The sequence below is a fragment of the Nerophis lumbriciformis genome, linkage group LG09 (genome assembly GCF_033978685.3).
Source record: "Nerophis lumbriciformis linkage group LG09, RoL_Nlum_v2.1, whole genome shotgun sequence".
NCBI lineage: Eukaryota > Metazoa > Chordata > Actinopteri > Syngnathiformes > Syngnathidae > Nerophis > Nerophis lumbriciformis.
In genome coordinates, this window is record NC_084556.2 from 28,822,294 (window position 1) to 28,835,692 (window position 13,399).

Sequence of the window (13,399 nt, forward strand, 5' to 3'; positions counted from 1 at the left end):
TAACAACACAGCTAATGGTCGTAGCGGCAACTGTCAAGTTAACCAAGTTTTTGTAATAACTATAATGATAATGTCACACCCCGCCTTGGGTGAAGGTAATGTAACCTTTGCAAACCAGACTTTCAAACCAAGGATGGTAAGGCACACAGTTGGTAACAGTTTACAAACATTTATTTCAATCCCAAAGTGTCAAGAGCAGGTGCCATGACTGAAGCTGGGACAGATGGATGGGGAACATGACAGAAGCTGGACAGCTTGGGACCTTTCAAGGGACAGACTGAGGTTCGATGCCCTGGCTGTTGACAGTGGTAGCAGATGAGATCCTTAACTGGACTCTGTCTCGGGAACACTCTCTTGTCCCCTGAGGTGCTGTAGCCACCTGCTTTCTGGACACCTCTTTGGTGTGACAGGTCGGCTGCACCTTGGGCTGCTACACGATTGTTCTGCTGCCTTGGCATTCGGAGTCCTTTATGAGCATTCAAGTACTGGCCTGAAAGTTTAGCAGCAGTAAGTCCATCTTCTGGCTCGTGTTCCTTGACCCAAATCTTCATCTCGTTGGGCAGCATGCGAAGCATTTGCTCCAGAATGAAAAGCTCTGCGATGTCATCTTTGGAACGCTGCTCTGGCTTAATCCATCTTCTGTAGAGACCTTTGAGTCTGTTGTAAGTCTCCTTGGGAGATTCACCAATGAGAATGTAAGTTGACCAGAACTGGAGTCTATAAGTCACAGGAGAGATATCAAATTTAGCAAGGAAGGCTTCTTTAAGGTCAGCGTAGGCGTTGGAATCATCTTCCTCCATCGCAGAGTAGGCATCCAGGGCTTTGCCGGTCAAGAGTGGAACAAGTCGGCAGGCCCAGTCAGACTGAGGCCAGACCCAGGTGCGAGCGATGCGCTCGAAGCGGACAAGAACGTTTTCAATGTCCTCACTCTGCTGGAAAGGGAGCATCTTTGGGCCTTGTCGGAGATGATGATCAGGTGGAAAGGAATCTCTGGACGGCGACGCTTGAGGACTAGGAGTTGGATGTGGGCGAGTTCTGGGTTTGGGTTTGGGCGACTGCTCACAACGACTATCATCAGGAGTACGGTTAGCATTTTGGTTAGTGAGTGAGTGTTCTAGGCTAGGCCTTGTACAGACAGTTTTTAACTCCTGGAGTTCACGGACCAGGACAGCCTCCCTACGTTGCTGTCCAATCAAAAAGTCTTGGAACATGTTAACCAGGGTAGGTTCACCCAGCAATCTTTCAGTCCTTGGTGGCTCAGCCGACTACATAGCCTTCCCAGACCCCTTCCTATGCTGTTTACGCCTAGCCCCAGAGTTCTCAAAACCTTTGAAGTCTTCTTCAGACTCCTCGGTGTTCCACCCAACTTTACTTTCCTCAGCCATAGTCGCCTGGTCCAGCCTCATTGCCGTGGCCCCTCGACCAGCCATCTCATCAGTGTCCTCTGTCATTGCCACCTCAGACACTTGGGATCTCAAACCAGTTCTGGCGCACCCTCTGCCTAGGTTTGTTGTAAACTCTACGGCTTGCCATCCTACCACTGCCACCAGTTCAGAGCCATAGTGAGTGAGAGGTTACAATTTGTTTGTTGAACGCATGCTTTTCACTGACTAAAAAGATGCTTTTCACTGACTAAAAAGATGCTTTTCACTGACTAAAAAGATTAAATGTTTGTAGTTTGTCCATGTTGAGCTTCCTTACAAATGTGCACGGTTTGAGAGGAAGTTTAAGGGCATATGATGGCAGTGGTGGGATGGGTCGAACTGTCACAGATAATAATTATAATGATAATAATAGATAAGATTATAAAGTGCTTTAGAACAACACACACCTGTGGTTTTACTCAAAATCCCTGTTCTAATTTGGAAGAATTACCCAAAATATTTGACCGTACAATAACTAATATGGTATACAAATACAAAGTTTTGGTCACTATTTTTGTCAAAAAAGGAACAAATACAGAAAGTGTGGTGTTCAAAAACCGAGGTACCACTGTAATTGAACGACACACAGTTAACTGAGCGCTTCTGTTTCCCTTTTCCCACGAGGTGATTTTCATCGACAACTGGAGGGTTCTTCATGGAAGGGAAGCTTTCACCGGCATACGGCAACTCTGTGGATGCTACCTGACCAGAGATGATGTTCTCAGCAAAGCACGCACCTTGGGGCTGCAGGCCTAACTCCAGACGAAGACAGCCCTTTAACTGTGATACTTTTAACCATTTGCAAAATAATGCTGCATGGAATAGGTTGATTGGCGACACTAAATTGGCCCTAGTGTGTGAATGTGAGTGTGAATGTTGTCTGTCTATCTGTGTTGGCCCTGCGATGAGGTGGCGCCTTGTCCAGGGTGTACCCTGCTTTCCGCCCGAATGCAGCTGAGATAGGCTCCAGCACCCCCCGTGACGCCGAAAGGGACAAGCGGTAGAAAATAGATGGATGGATGGGTATTCTGTAATTATTTTCATTGTTGGGGCCATTGAGTGAAAAAAAAAGTAACAATTTATTTGAGACTCTTTAACAGTTAAAATAAAACTAAATGTCTGACAGCCTAATAATTAACTGACAAGAAAATAAGGCCCAACCCATTTGTTTTCATTTTAATTAGTTTGACACAATTTTTATCCTATTTTACTTGCACCAGAATTAAATTAATATTTTTAGAGTAATTAATAATTCATTTTGCAAACAAAAGGTAGACAGAATAGAGAGTAACAGAAGCTTTTGGTGAACTCTGTTATTTAATTCTCTCATTGGTGACAGAGCAGGAAAGGGCTGGGGATACATTTCTAATAAAGTTTAATCTATAAGCGCCCTGTCATTCATTCATTCCGTTGATATTTTAACAAACTATTTTTGATTGTCACGGTGATACGGGACAAAGTGCATCCCAATTACTCTTGTTTCTAAATGTGTGATGCTTAATTTAATCAATACAGTTAGTATGGGATGCAGTGTGTGAAAAGTAATGCGTTTGAACATTGTGGTTCGATTGTTCCCCCCGCTGGCATGATGGTTAACGGCAAGAAATACACATGGTCCTGATTCCATAGTAAGGGATGATCATTAATTCTAGTCATGTGTTCCCCTTGGTGCTGTACATTATTCATTAAGTCCAAATAATCTTGTCAAATCCAAACATCTCTGACAGTAGACAGCATGTGTTAGATAAATCTTCAATTAAATCTGATGAGATGTGCAGATGCACTTGATGTTGAGTGTACACGTATATTCAGTGTAGGCAGCAACCTCTTGAGCTGAGGACACCCAAGACTAAATGCAGAAGATGTTTTTTGTATTTCCTGTATGCAGTACGAGTCCTACTCTGACTCCCAACACTAAAACATGAGGAGACGGCTGTGGTAACCATGGAAACCGCCGAGGATACTTAAGTTGTCGTGGCAACTCGGTGAATGAGAGCATTCAGACTGGATGTGCTGCTATAATCAGGCCGCACATGGTGACCAGTCCAATCCATAGGATCCTGTGATGACGCCAATGTTAGAAAAGAGAAAAGGAAATCAAAAGCAGTTCACACAATAGACTTTATTGTGTGAAATGTCTTCTGGCAGTGACTGAGAATGTACAATTATAACCACGAGTCCAATCAATAATGAACAATGTTTTTCTAAAGCTTAACAACAAGCTTGAAACATTTCTTGCCTTTGTTGAGCCAGAAAGAGATAAAGGTTTAAGCTTCATAGTTTAATGAGCATCCTTCTTTGCATGGAGTTAGAAGAAATGGCAGCGAATGCAAACAGTTAGTTAAAGGGGAACATTATCACCAGACCTATGTAAGCGTCAATATATACCTTGATGTTGCAGAAAAAAGACCATATATTTTTTTAACCGATTTCCGAACTCTAAATGGGTGAATTTTGGCGAATTAAACGCCTTTCTAATATTCGCTCTCGGAGCGATGATGTCACAACGTGACGTCACATCGGGAAGCAATCCGCCATTTTCTCAAACACCGGGTCAAAACAGCTCTGTTATTTTCCGTTTTTTCGACTGTTTTCCGTACCTTGGAGACATCATGCCTCGTCGGTGTGTTGTCGGAGGGTGTAACAACACGGACAGGGACGGATTCAAGTTGCACCGGTGGCCCAAAGATGCGAAAGTGGCAAGAAATTGGACGTTTGTTCCGCACACTTTACCGACGAAAGCTATGCTACGACAGAGATGGCAAGAATGTGTGGATATCCTGCGACACTCAAAGCAGATGCATTTCCAACGATAAAGTCAAAGAAATCTGCCGCCAGACCCCCATTGAATCTGCCGGAGTGTGTGAGCAATTCAGGGACAAAGGACCTCGGTAGCACGGCAAGCAATGGCGGCAGTTTGTTCCCGCAGACGAGCGAGCTGAACCCCCCTGGATGTCTTGGCTCACACCGTCCCGAAGATGATCAAGAGAAGAATATCGACCCTAGCTTCCCTGGCCTGCTGACATGAGGGTATGTCTACAGAATATATTAATTGTAAAAATTGGACTGTCTGCACTCTCAAAGTGCATGTTGTTGCCAAATATATTTCATATGCTGTAAACCTAGTTCATAGTTGTTAGTTTCCTTTAATGCCAAACAAACACATACCAATCGTTGGTTAGAAGGCGATCGCCGAATTCGCCCTCGCTCTCTCCCGTGTCGCTGGCTGTCGTGTCGTTTTTGTCGGTTTCGCTTGCATACGGTTCAAACCGATATGGCTCAATAGCTTCAGTTTCTTCTTCAATTTCGTTTTCGCTACCTGCCTCCACACTACAACCATCCGTTTCAATACATTCGTAATCTGTTGAATCGCTTAAGCCGCTGAAATCCGAGTCTGAATCCGAGCTAATGTCGCTATAGCTTGCTGTTCTTTCCGCCATGTTTGTTTGTGTTCGCTTCACTATGTGAAGCTTTTTTTAGGGATATTGCGTGATGGGTAAAATTTTTTAAAAAACTTCGAAAAATATAATAAGCCACTGGGAACTGATTTTTAATGGTTTTAACAATTCTGAAATTGTGATAATGTTCCCCTTTAATGTTTGCGCCAATGGTTGCTAAGCAATGCAACAAGCTAAACGTCCTACATTTAGTCAGACAGGTCCTCACCAGGCACATAAAAAGGCACATAAAAAGTGCAGCCATTACAAACATATTCTTAAAATATGATTATTGTTATAATTGAAATAAAAACTGTTTTCAATTTGTATAGTTATATGTATAGTTATTTGAGTCAACATTTACAAACCCAAAAGATCAGATTGGCCCAAAAGGAAAATCCTGAATACAGACGGTGATCCAGATCACCCCCAAATTTGTTCTCAGTAGTTCCTCATCCCATTTCTGAAAATTTTTATCAAAATTCATCCATATTTGCTTAACTATGTTGCTAACTAACAGACAAACAACCTGCAGCGAATATGCAAGCAAAACAACAGACAATGAGTGCAATGAGCATGCAACACGCCTCCCCACAATGGCTCTACATTGGGGCAAAATACTGCAGCAGTGCCAGACGCAACATGGTGACGGGGACCCGGATAACCCCCAAAATGTAATCACTTGTTCCTTATCCCATTTCTTTTTGATCTATGTTTCTAACTAACAAACACACACACTCCACCAAATACATAACCTCCCGCCGTTTGAAGAATTTTGCAAAAGAGATAAGATTATTTTGTATAAAACACAACTACTGTAACAAACATGTCTTATTCGTACAAAAGTCAAAAGGTTTTTATAGTACCAGTAACATGGAAAAATACATGCTATTTATACATGCTAGTGGTGCGCCAAAGAACCACTTGACTAAAGTACAGAGTTTTGTTTTCCTATATTCAAACACAGTGTTACTATTTAAATGTGTAATGATGCAGTAGCCAAAATATTAATATATTATTAATATTACTTGTTAAATATATCCTCTGTCTTGTTTATAATGAATATTTAGGCCTACTATGCTACCATATTCTAATATTGGTCATGCTGTGAGAGCAAAGTGTTTTCTAAGTTGGTACACAGTTTGAGAACCACTGTATTAAACCATATCCAACTATATTTGTTATAACCCGCCAAGTATGTGAAAATAACGTCTGAACTTAAAAAATGCCACAACTTCAAAAGTAAATTTTTTATTTATTCCACTCCAAATGACTTTGTCAATTTCCAAAAGTTCAGGATCTGATGACGTCACGGGGGTGAACTCCTAGTCAGCAGATCAATCATACTGGAAATACGCAAAAATGGAAAAAAGATGTGCTTGTTTGTCATTCACAATCCCTCGCAAGACAAAAACCCAGTTTCCTTTTTTTTTTAAATTGCATTCTTAATCGTAAATAAACGTTAGCAAAAGTCAGCTAACAATGGAGTTAACGGGGGCTCTTCTATACCGCCCACAAAACCCTCTAATCCAAAAGCTGCCAACAAACCCCCATTTACACCTCGTAATCTGAGTATCAACCGAGTATTAGTGATATTGTTATTATAAGCGCTAACGTAGACCGTCTATTTTTAGCGGTGTATTGATCACAGAGCTATGCAGCCAGTGTCTTGCTGCTGCTGGTGCGTCGCTTATGAGCTTGGTGAGAGTTAATTCTAGATTTAAAATGTTGTCTCTCACTTGGGTAGTAGAATGTTGTAGCCGTAAACTGACAAATTGGTAAACTTTGAAATCCAACTTAGACCCGGAGATGGCGAGAAAGATGCTTGTTGCGGAACCTTTAGTTTTTTTTTAAGCCTTTTTGAGGATTAGGATTAATTCTTCATCTAAACGGGAAGATCTGAACATCCCATCAGTCGACGTCCCAGTGAGAGCAGATATTGTATAGTAAGTGATTTTGTTTTATGTGGTTTATATTTCTTGTTTAGCACTTAGCAATATTGCTGCGTGATGCTTTAGTGTTTCACTAAAGCTGGATCCGTTAATCACTCAGCTTCTAAAACATGTTGCTCATCCTCCTTATATTCAGGCTAACAAATATCAGGCTCTGGATCATCATTTGTCCCAAAATAGTTTTTCATGAAGTCTGGCGTGGGTTGTAGGTTTGTTGCTGTTAAAGGGAACTGTTGTTAAAGGGAAATTCTCTGTCTGCCTACCTCTCTTTGTTCAATAAATATGACAAACGTCGGTAAACAGCTGAGGGATATTCCAGGTAGGATCATCAACAAACTGAGTCTTAACCTGAAGTTTGAATTGATTTATCCAAAAATGGGAAGCTCTGAGTGTTGGGTTCCAGAACAGCTGATATGAATTTGCTCAATCAGGCCTGAGTATGTTGACCCCTATGTGAAGACCCCAGTAAAAAGTCATGATCAGTGGACAATTTAGGACTGAAACATCTGTCTTCCTACACCCAGATGGAAGTGAAATGGTTAATGGTTAATGTGTGTTTATGTTGGATATTGTTTTTAGAAAGAAGTGAAGTGAAGTGAATTATATTTATATAGCACTTTTCTCTAGTGACTCAAAGCGCTTTACATAGTGAAAACCCAATATCTAAGTTACATTTAAACCAGTGTGGGTAGAAAAGTAATAAAGTAAGATAATATTGGATTGAAATGACGTATGTAATTACTGACAGAGTCAATGCCTAAGTCTGACTGCAGAAATGTATTGTATTGACATTTAATCACATTTTAAAATAATCTGCCATTTAAGCTCTTGTTGGCAGGTTATTGTTGTACACTGCAAAAAGAGCTGACAGAATAAAAGATAACAAATTGTAAGTAGCTCATTTATTAATTATATTTACTATAGTAAATTATATATATATATATATATATATATATATATATATATATATATATATATATATATACAAAAAAACCTACTTTTACTTAAAAAAATATATAATTGTAACATATCATGACTGAGACATTAAATATACAAATCACTTTGGTTCACTTTTTATCATATAAAATTTAAATTTAAATAATATCTTCCTGAGAATCAGCGTCCACTGTGGACATTTCTGCATTAATTTCGAGGATGCTGTGGTTTTTGGCAGAATAAATCACATATTTTAGTTATATTTACAATTATGAAAACACAAAATATCCAAACAAATTCAGTTACTATTAAATATTCAAAATCAAGGATTTGTTTTTATTGACTAACAAAACAGTTTTACTCAACAGTCTTATATAATGATAGTACAGCGAACTAACCAGGACCTCAAAATCTTAAACCCTCAGTTAATTTAAACATACCTGTGCATGTGCTTATCCTTCACTAATTATTATTAACCTCAAAATTATACAGAATGTAGTAAATTATGTACTAAATAAGATATCTTGAATAGATGTCAATTAGTTTGAGAAATTATGTGGTCTAAATGAGATATTTTGTCTCACTCTAGGGGTAAAAAAAATGTTTTTTCCTGTTTTAGATTAGATTTCATGTAATTTGTTCATTTAACATGTGGGCATTATTTGCAGGTAGCCATAATGTTGTGACTAATTGTGTGTATATTAAATAAAATAAATCAAACTGTTGCTATCATTTTTAGCATTTTTATGGTAAACACAAACACTTTTACTGTACCATTGTAGGATGCCCAGTGGAATACATTGTTTGTCTATGATCCTAAATGTGTTGTCAAAATGTTATTAAAATCAGTAACTAATAAAGCTGTTATTGCTATCAGTTGCTGCTATTGTTTTTTTTAAATTATATATATTGTATATTATATATACAAATAATTGGTTTTAGACACCCACAAATATCAACACAACACTCTATATATAGAGAATAATTACAGTTATGCATACATAAACGATGTGAAATACATATAAATGACCAATGAAATGGATTAAATTTAAATTTAACATCACTTTTTACCTTTTAATGAAGATTTGTTTTTTGGCAAATGAGCAGCCTTTGTACTTTGCTACAAGTTCTTTCTTCAAAGTCAATCAATCAATCAAAGATTCTTTATATAGCCCTAAATCACGAGTGTCTCAAAGGGCTGCACAAGCCACAAAGACATCCTCGACTCAGATCCCACATCAGGGCAAGAAAAAACTCAACCCAATGGGATACAATGAGAAACCTTGAAAGGGACCGCAGATGTGGATCTGTATTTACTAGAACGGTGTGCTCTAATCATAACAAATATTCACTATATAATTAATAATTCCCAATTTGCAGAAATGTATTTATCATGGTCAGGCTGGGAATCAATTAACAGCGATAAACAAGGGTTCACTGTACTCCAACTTGTTCATTTGTTTCCCTACAGTCACACTTGTTTATATATAAAGCCCAAAACCAGTGAGGTTGGCACGTTGTGTAAATCGTAAATAAAAACAGAATACAATGATTTGCAAATCCTTTTCAACCTATATTCAATAGAATATACTGCAATGACAAGATATTTAACGTTCAAACTGGAAAACTTTGTTTTAATTGCAAATATTAGCTCATTTGGAATTTGATGCCTGCAACATGTTTCAAAAAAGCTGGCATGAGTGGAATAAAAGACTGAGAAAGTTGAGGAATGCTCATTAATCACTTATTTGGATCATCCCGCAGGTGAAGAAAGTACAGGAATGCTCATCAAACACTTATTTGGAACATCCCATAGGTGAACAGGCTAATTGGGAACAGGTGGGTGTATAAAAGCAGCTTCCATGAAATGCTCAGTCATTCACAAACAAGGATTGGGCGAGGGTCACCGCTTTGTGAACAAATGCGTGTGCAAATTGTTTAAGAACAACATTTCTCAACCAGCTATTGCAAGGAATTTAGGGATTTCATCATCTACAGTCCGTAATATTATCAAAAGGTTCAGAGAATCTGGAGAAAACATTGCATATAAAGCAGCAAGGCTGAAAACCAACATTGAATTCCCGTGACCTTCGATCCCTCAGGCAGTACTGCATCAAAAACCAACATCAATGTGTAAAGGATATCACCACATGGGCTCAAGAACACTTCAGAAAACCACTGTCAGTAACTACAGTTGGTTGCTACATCTGTAAGTGCAAGTTAAAACTCTACTATGCAAAGTGAAAGCTATTTATCAACAACATCCAGAAACGCCACCGGCTTCGTTGGGCCCGAACTCATCTAAGATGGACTGATGCAAAGTGGGAAAGTGTTTTGTGGTCGGAAAAGTCCACATTTCAAATGGTTTTTGGAAACTGTGGACATCCTGTCCTTCAGAACAAAGAGGAAAATAACCATCCGGATTGTTATAGGCTCAAAGCACAGATGCTGGCTCAAAAGCCAGCATCTGTGATGGTATGGGTATGGGCCAAGCCACATGTTACAACAGCGTGGCTTCATAGTAAAAGAGTGCAGGTACTAGACTGGCCTGCCTGTAGTCCAGACCTGTCTCCCATTGAAATTGTGTGGTTCAATATGAAGCCTAAAATACCACAAGGGAGACTCTGAAATGTTGAACAACTTAAGCTGTACATCAAGCAAAATTGGGAAATAATTTACCCTGAAAAGCTTCAAAAATTGGTCTCCTCAGTTCCCTAACATTTACTGAGTGTTGTTAAAAGGAAAGGCCATGTAACACCGTGGTAAAAATGCCCCTGTGCCAACTTTTTTGCAATGTGTTGCTGCCATTAAATTCTAAGTTAATGATTATTTGCACAAAAAAAAAAAGTTTCTCAGTTCGAACATTAAATATCTTGTCTTTGCAGTGTATTTAACTGAATAGAAGTTGAAAAGGATTTGCAAATCATTGTATTCTGTTTTTATTTACGAAATACAAAACGTGCCAACTTCATTGGTTTTGGGTTTTGTATATCTTGTCCTCAATAATGTTTTGGCCGACAGGCCGAGTAGATTAGATAGTAGATAGATTGGTTCGTAGGCAGGCACAGAGCACGGAGAGAGAAACAAACATCCATGCCCTCTTGACATACTTGCCAACCCTCCCGAATTTTACGGGAGACTCCCGAATTTCAGTGGCTCTTGAAAATCTCCCGGGACAACCATTCTCCCGAATTTCTCCCGATTTCCAGCCGGACTTAAGGCACGCCCCCTCCAGGTCCGTTCGGACCTGAGTGAGGACAGTCTGTCGTCACGCCCGCTTTTCCTTCATATAAACAGGTGCCGGCCCAGTCACGTTATAATATCTACGGCTTTTGGCGAGGAGACGAAGCAGAAGAACGAAGAAGACACAGTCATGGCGACGACGAGTGACAGAGAATAGAACGAGGATGGACAATTCAACCCTAAACTCACTCCTTTCCTGCAAATTACATTTCACAGATGCTGCCTGTAATAGAGTGATGTGTAAATAAATGAACACTGAAATTCAAGTATTTCTTATATATATATATATATATATATATATATATTTATATAAATAAAATAAATACTTGACTTTCAGTGAATTCTAGCTATAAATATACCCCCCCCAAAATCTCCTGAATTTGGAGGTCTCAAAGTTGGAAAGTATGCCTCTTGAACACATTCTGAAGGCCTCAATTAGCTGCATGTATGCTTGCATGCTTTAGGAATGTCTGAGGCCAGAATGCCTGCAGGACAACCCACACAATAGAGAACATGCACATGCACTGAAACACCGGATGACATTGTGACTGTTTAAAAAAACACCTCTCCCCCCTTTGTGAACAAGTATTTTTCCCCAAGTATTGAAACCGTATTTAATACAAGGCCGCAGCGTTGTGAAACTGATTAGTTGTTATTTATTTTGCTCTTCTTGGCCGGTAGTTTAGAAACAGCTCATAACTCTGTCTCACTTGTCTTGTAAATCAGTATAGGTCAGGGCTTCTGGTGCAGGAATGAATGTAATTCCATCTCCACTTGGCCTTTATGACTTGCCTCAAGCTAGTAGAAGTTAAAAGCCCTGCATCCTGCTTTGTATCGCTGAGGAAAGGAGTCACTCCCAGGTAGGGATGGTTCTTGTTCAAAACCTGTTCCCAGTGTATCAATTCCTGGGAATCGCTTGCCATTTTTTCAAACGATTGCCTTAATAATTCCTGCGGGCTACGTGCATTGTGACGTCAGACAGCAACATGGCGCCCGGGCGGCAGAAACGTTTCAAAGTCTGGCTGCATTTCACAAGAAAAGATTGCAACAGCGCGACTCGTAAAAATTGCAAGGTTGCTATGTCATCAAAAAAAGGACATGAGTAATATGCTGAACATTTTAAACACACAGCATGCAATTACTATAAATACATGTTTGAACAGATCCGATGTCATCAAAGCAGCAGTCATAAATACAAACCCCGTATCCATATGAGTTGGGAAATTGTGTTAGATGTAAATATAAACGGAATACAATGATTTGCAAATCATTTTCAACCCATATTCAGTTGAATGCACTACAAAGACAACATATTTGATGTTCAAACTGATAAACATTTTTTTTTTTGCAAATAATCATTAACTTTAGAATTTGATGCCAGCAACACGTGACAAAGAAGATGGGAAAGGTGGCAATAAATACTGATAAAGTTGAGGAATGCTCATCAAACACTTATTTGGAACATCCCACAGGTGAACAGGCAAATTGGGAACAAGTGGGTGCCATGATTGGGTATAAAAGTAGATTCCATGAAATGCTCAATCGTTCACAAACAAGGATGGGGAGAGGGTCACCACTTTGTCAACAAATGCGTGAGCAAATTGTTGAACAGTTTAAGAAAAACATTTCTCAACCAGCTATTGCAAGGAATTTAGGGATTTCACCACCTACGGTCCGTAATATCATCAAAGGGTTCAGAGAATCTGGAGAAATCACTGCACGTAAGCAGCTAAACCCGTGACCTTCGATCCCTCAGGCTGTACTGCATCAACAAGCGACATCAGCGTGTAAAGGATATCACCACATGGGCTCAGGAACACTTCAGAAACCCACTGTCAGTAACTACAGTTGGTCGTTACATCTGTAAGTGCAAGTTAAAACTCTCCTATGCAAGGCGAAAACCGTTTATCAACAACACCCAGAAACGCTATCGGCTTCGCTGGGCCTGAGCTCATCTAAGATGGACTGATACAAAGTGGAAAAGTGTTCTGTGGTCTGACGAGTCCACATTTCAAATTGGTTTTGGAAACTGTGGATGTCGTGTCCTCCGGACCAAAGAGGAAAAGAACCATCCGGATTGTTATAGGCGCAAAGTTGAAAAGCCAGCATCTGTGATGGTATGGGGGTGTATTAGTGCCCAAGACTTGGGTAACTTACACATCTGTGAAGGCGCCATTAATGCTGAAAGGTACATACAGGTTTTGGAGCAACATATGTTGCCATCCAAGCAACGTTACCATGGACGCCCCTGCTTATTTCAGCAAGACAATGCCAAGCCACGTGTTATATCAACATGGCTTCATAGTAAAAGAGTGCGGGTACTAGACTGGCCTGCCTGTAGTCCAGACCTGTCTCCCATTGAAAATGTGTGGCACATTATGAAGCCTAAAATACCACAACGGAGACC

The 13,399-nt window shown here is 39.7% G+C and overlaps 1 protein-coding gene across 3 annotated transcripts in view; it reads left to right on the forward strand.

Moving 5' to 3' along the window:
- Positions 1-2,810, forward strand: part of tmlhe (trimethyllysine hydroxylase, epsilon) — a 66,814-nt gene extending 64,004 nt beyond the window's left edge. For 2 of the 3 annotated variants that reach the window (XM_061962051.1, XM_061962050.1), the window contains one exon: positions 2,049-2,810. In XM_061962051.1, the coding sequence (XP_061818035.1) occupies positions 2,049-2,180 (132 nt within the window). In that variant the 3' untranslated portion in view covers positions 2,181-2,810. The remainder of the gene's footprint in view (positions 1-2,048) is intronic. The other variant, XM_061962052.1, reaches the window with a different exon arrangement.
- The last annotated feature ends 10,589 nt before the right edge of the window (positions 2,811-13,399 follow it).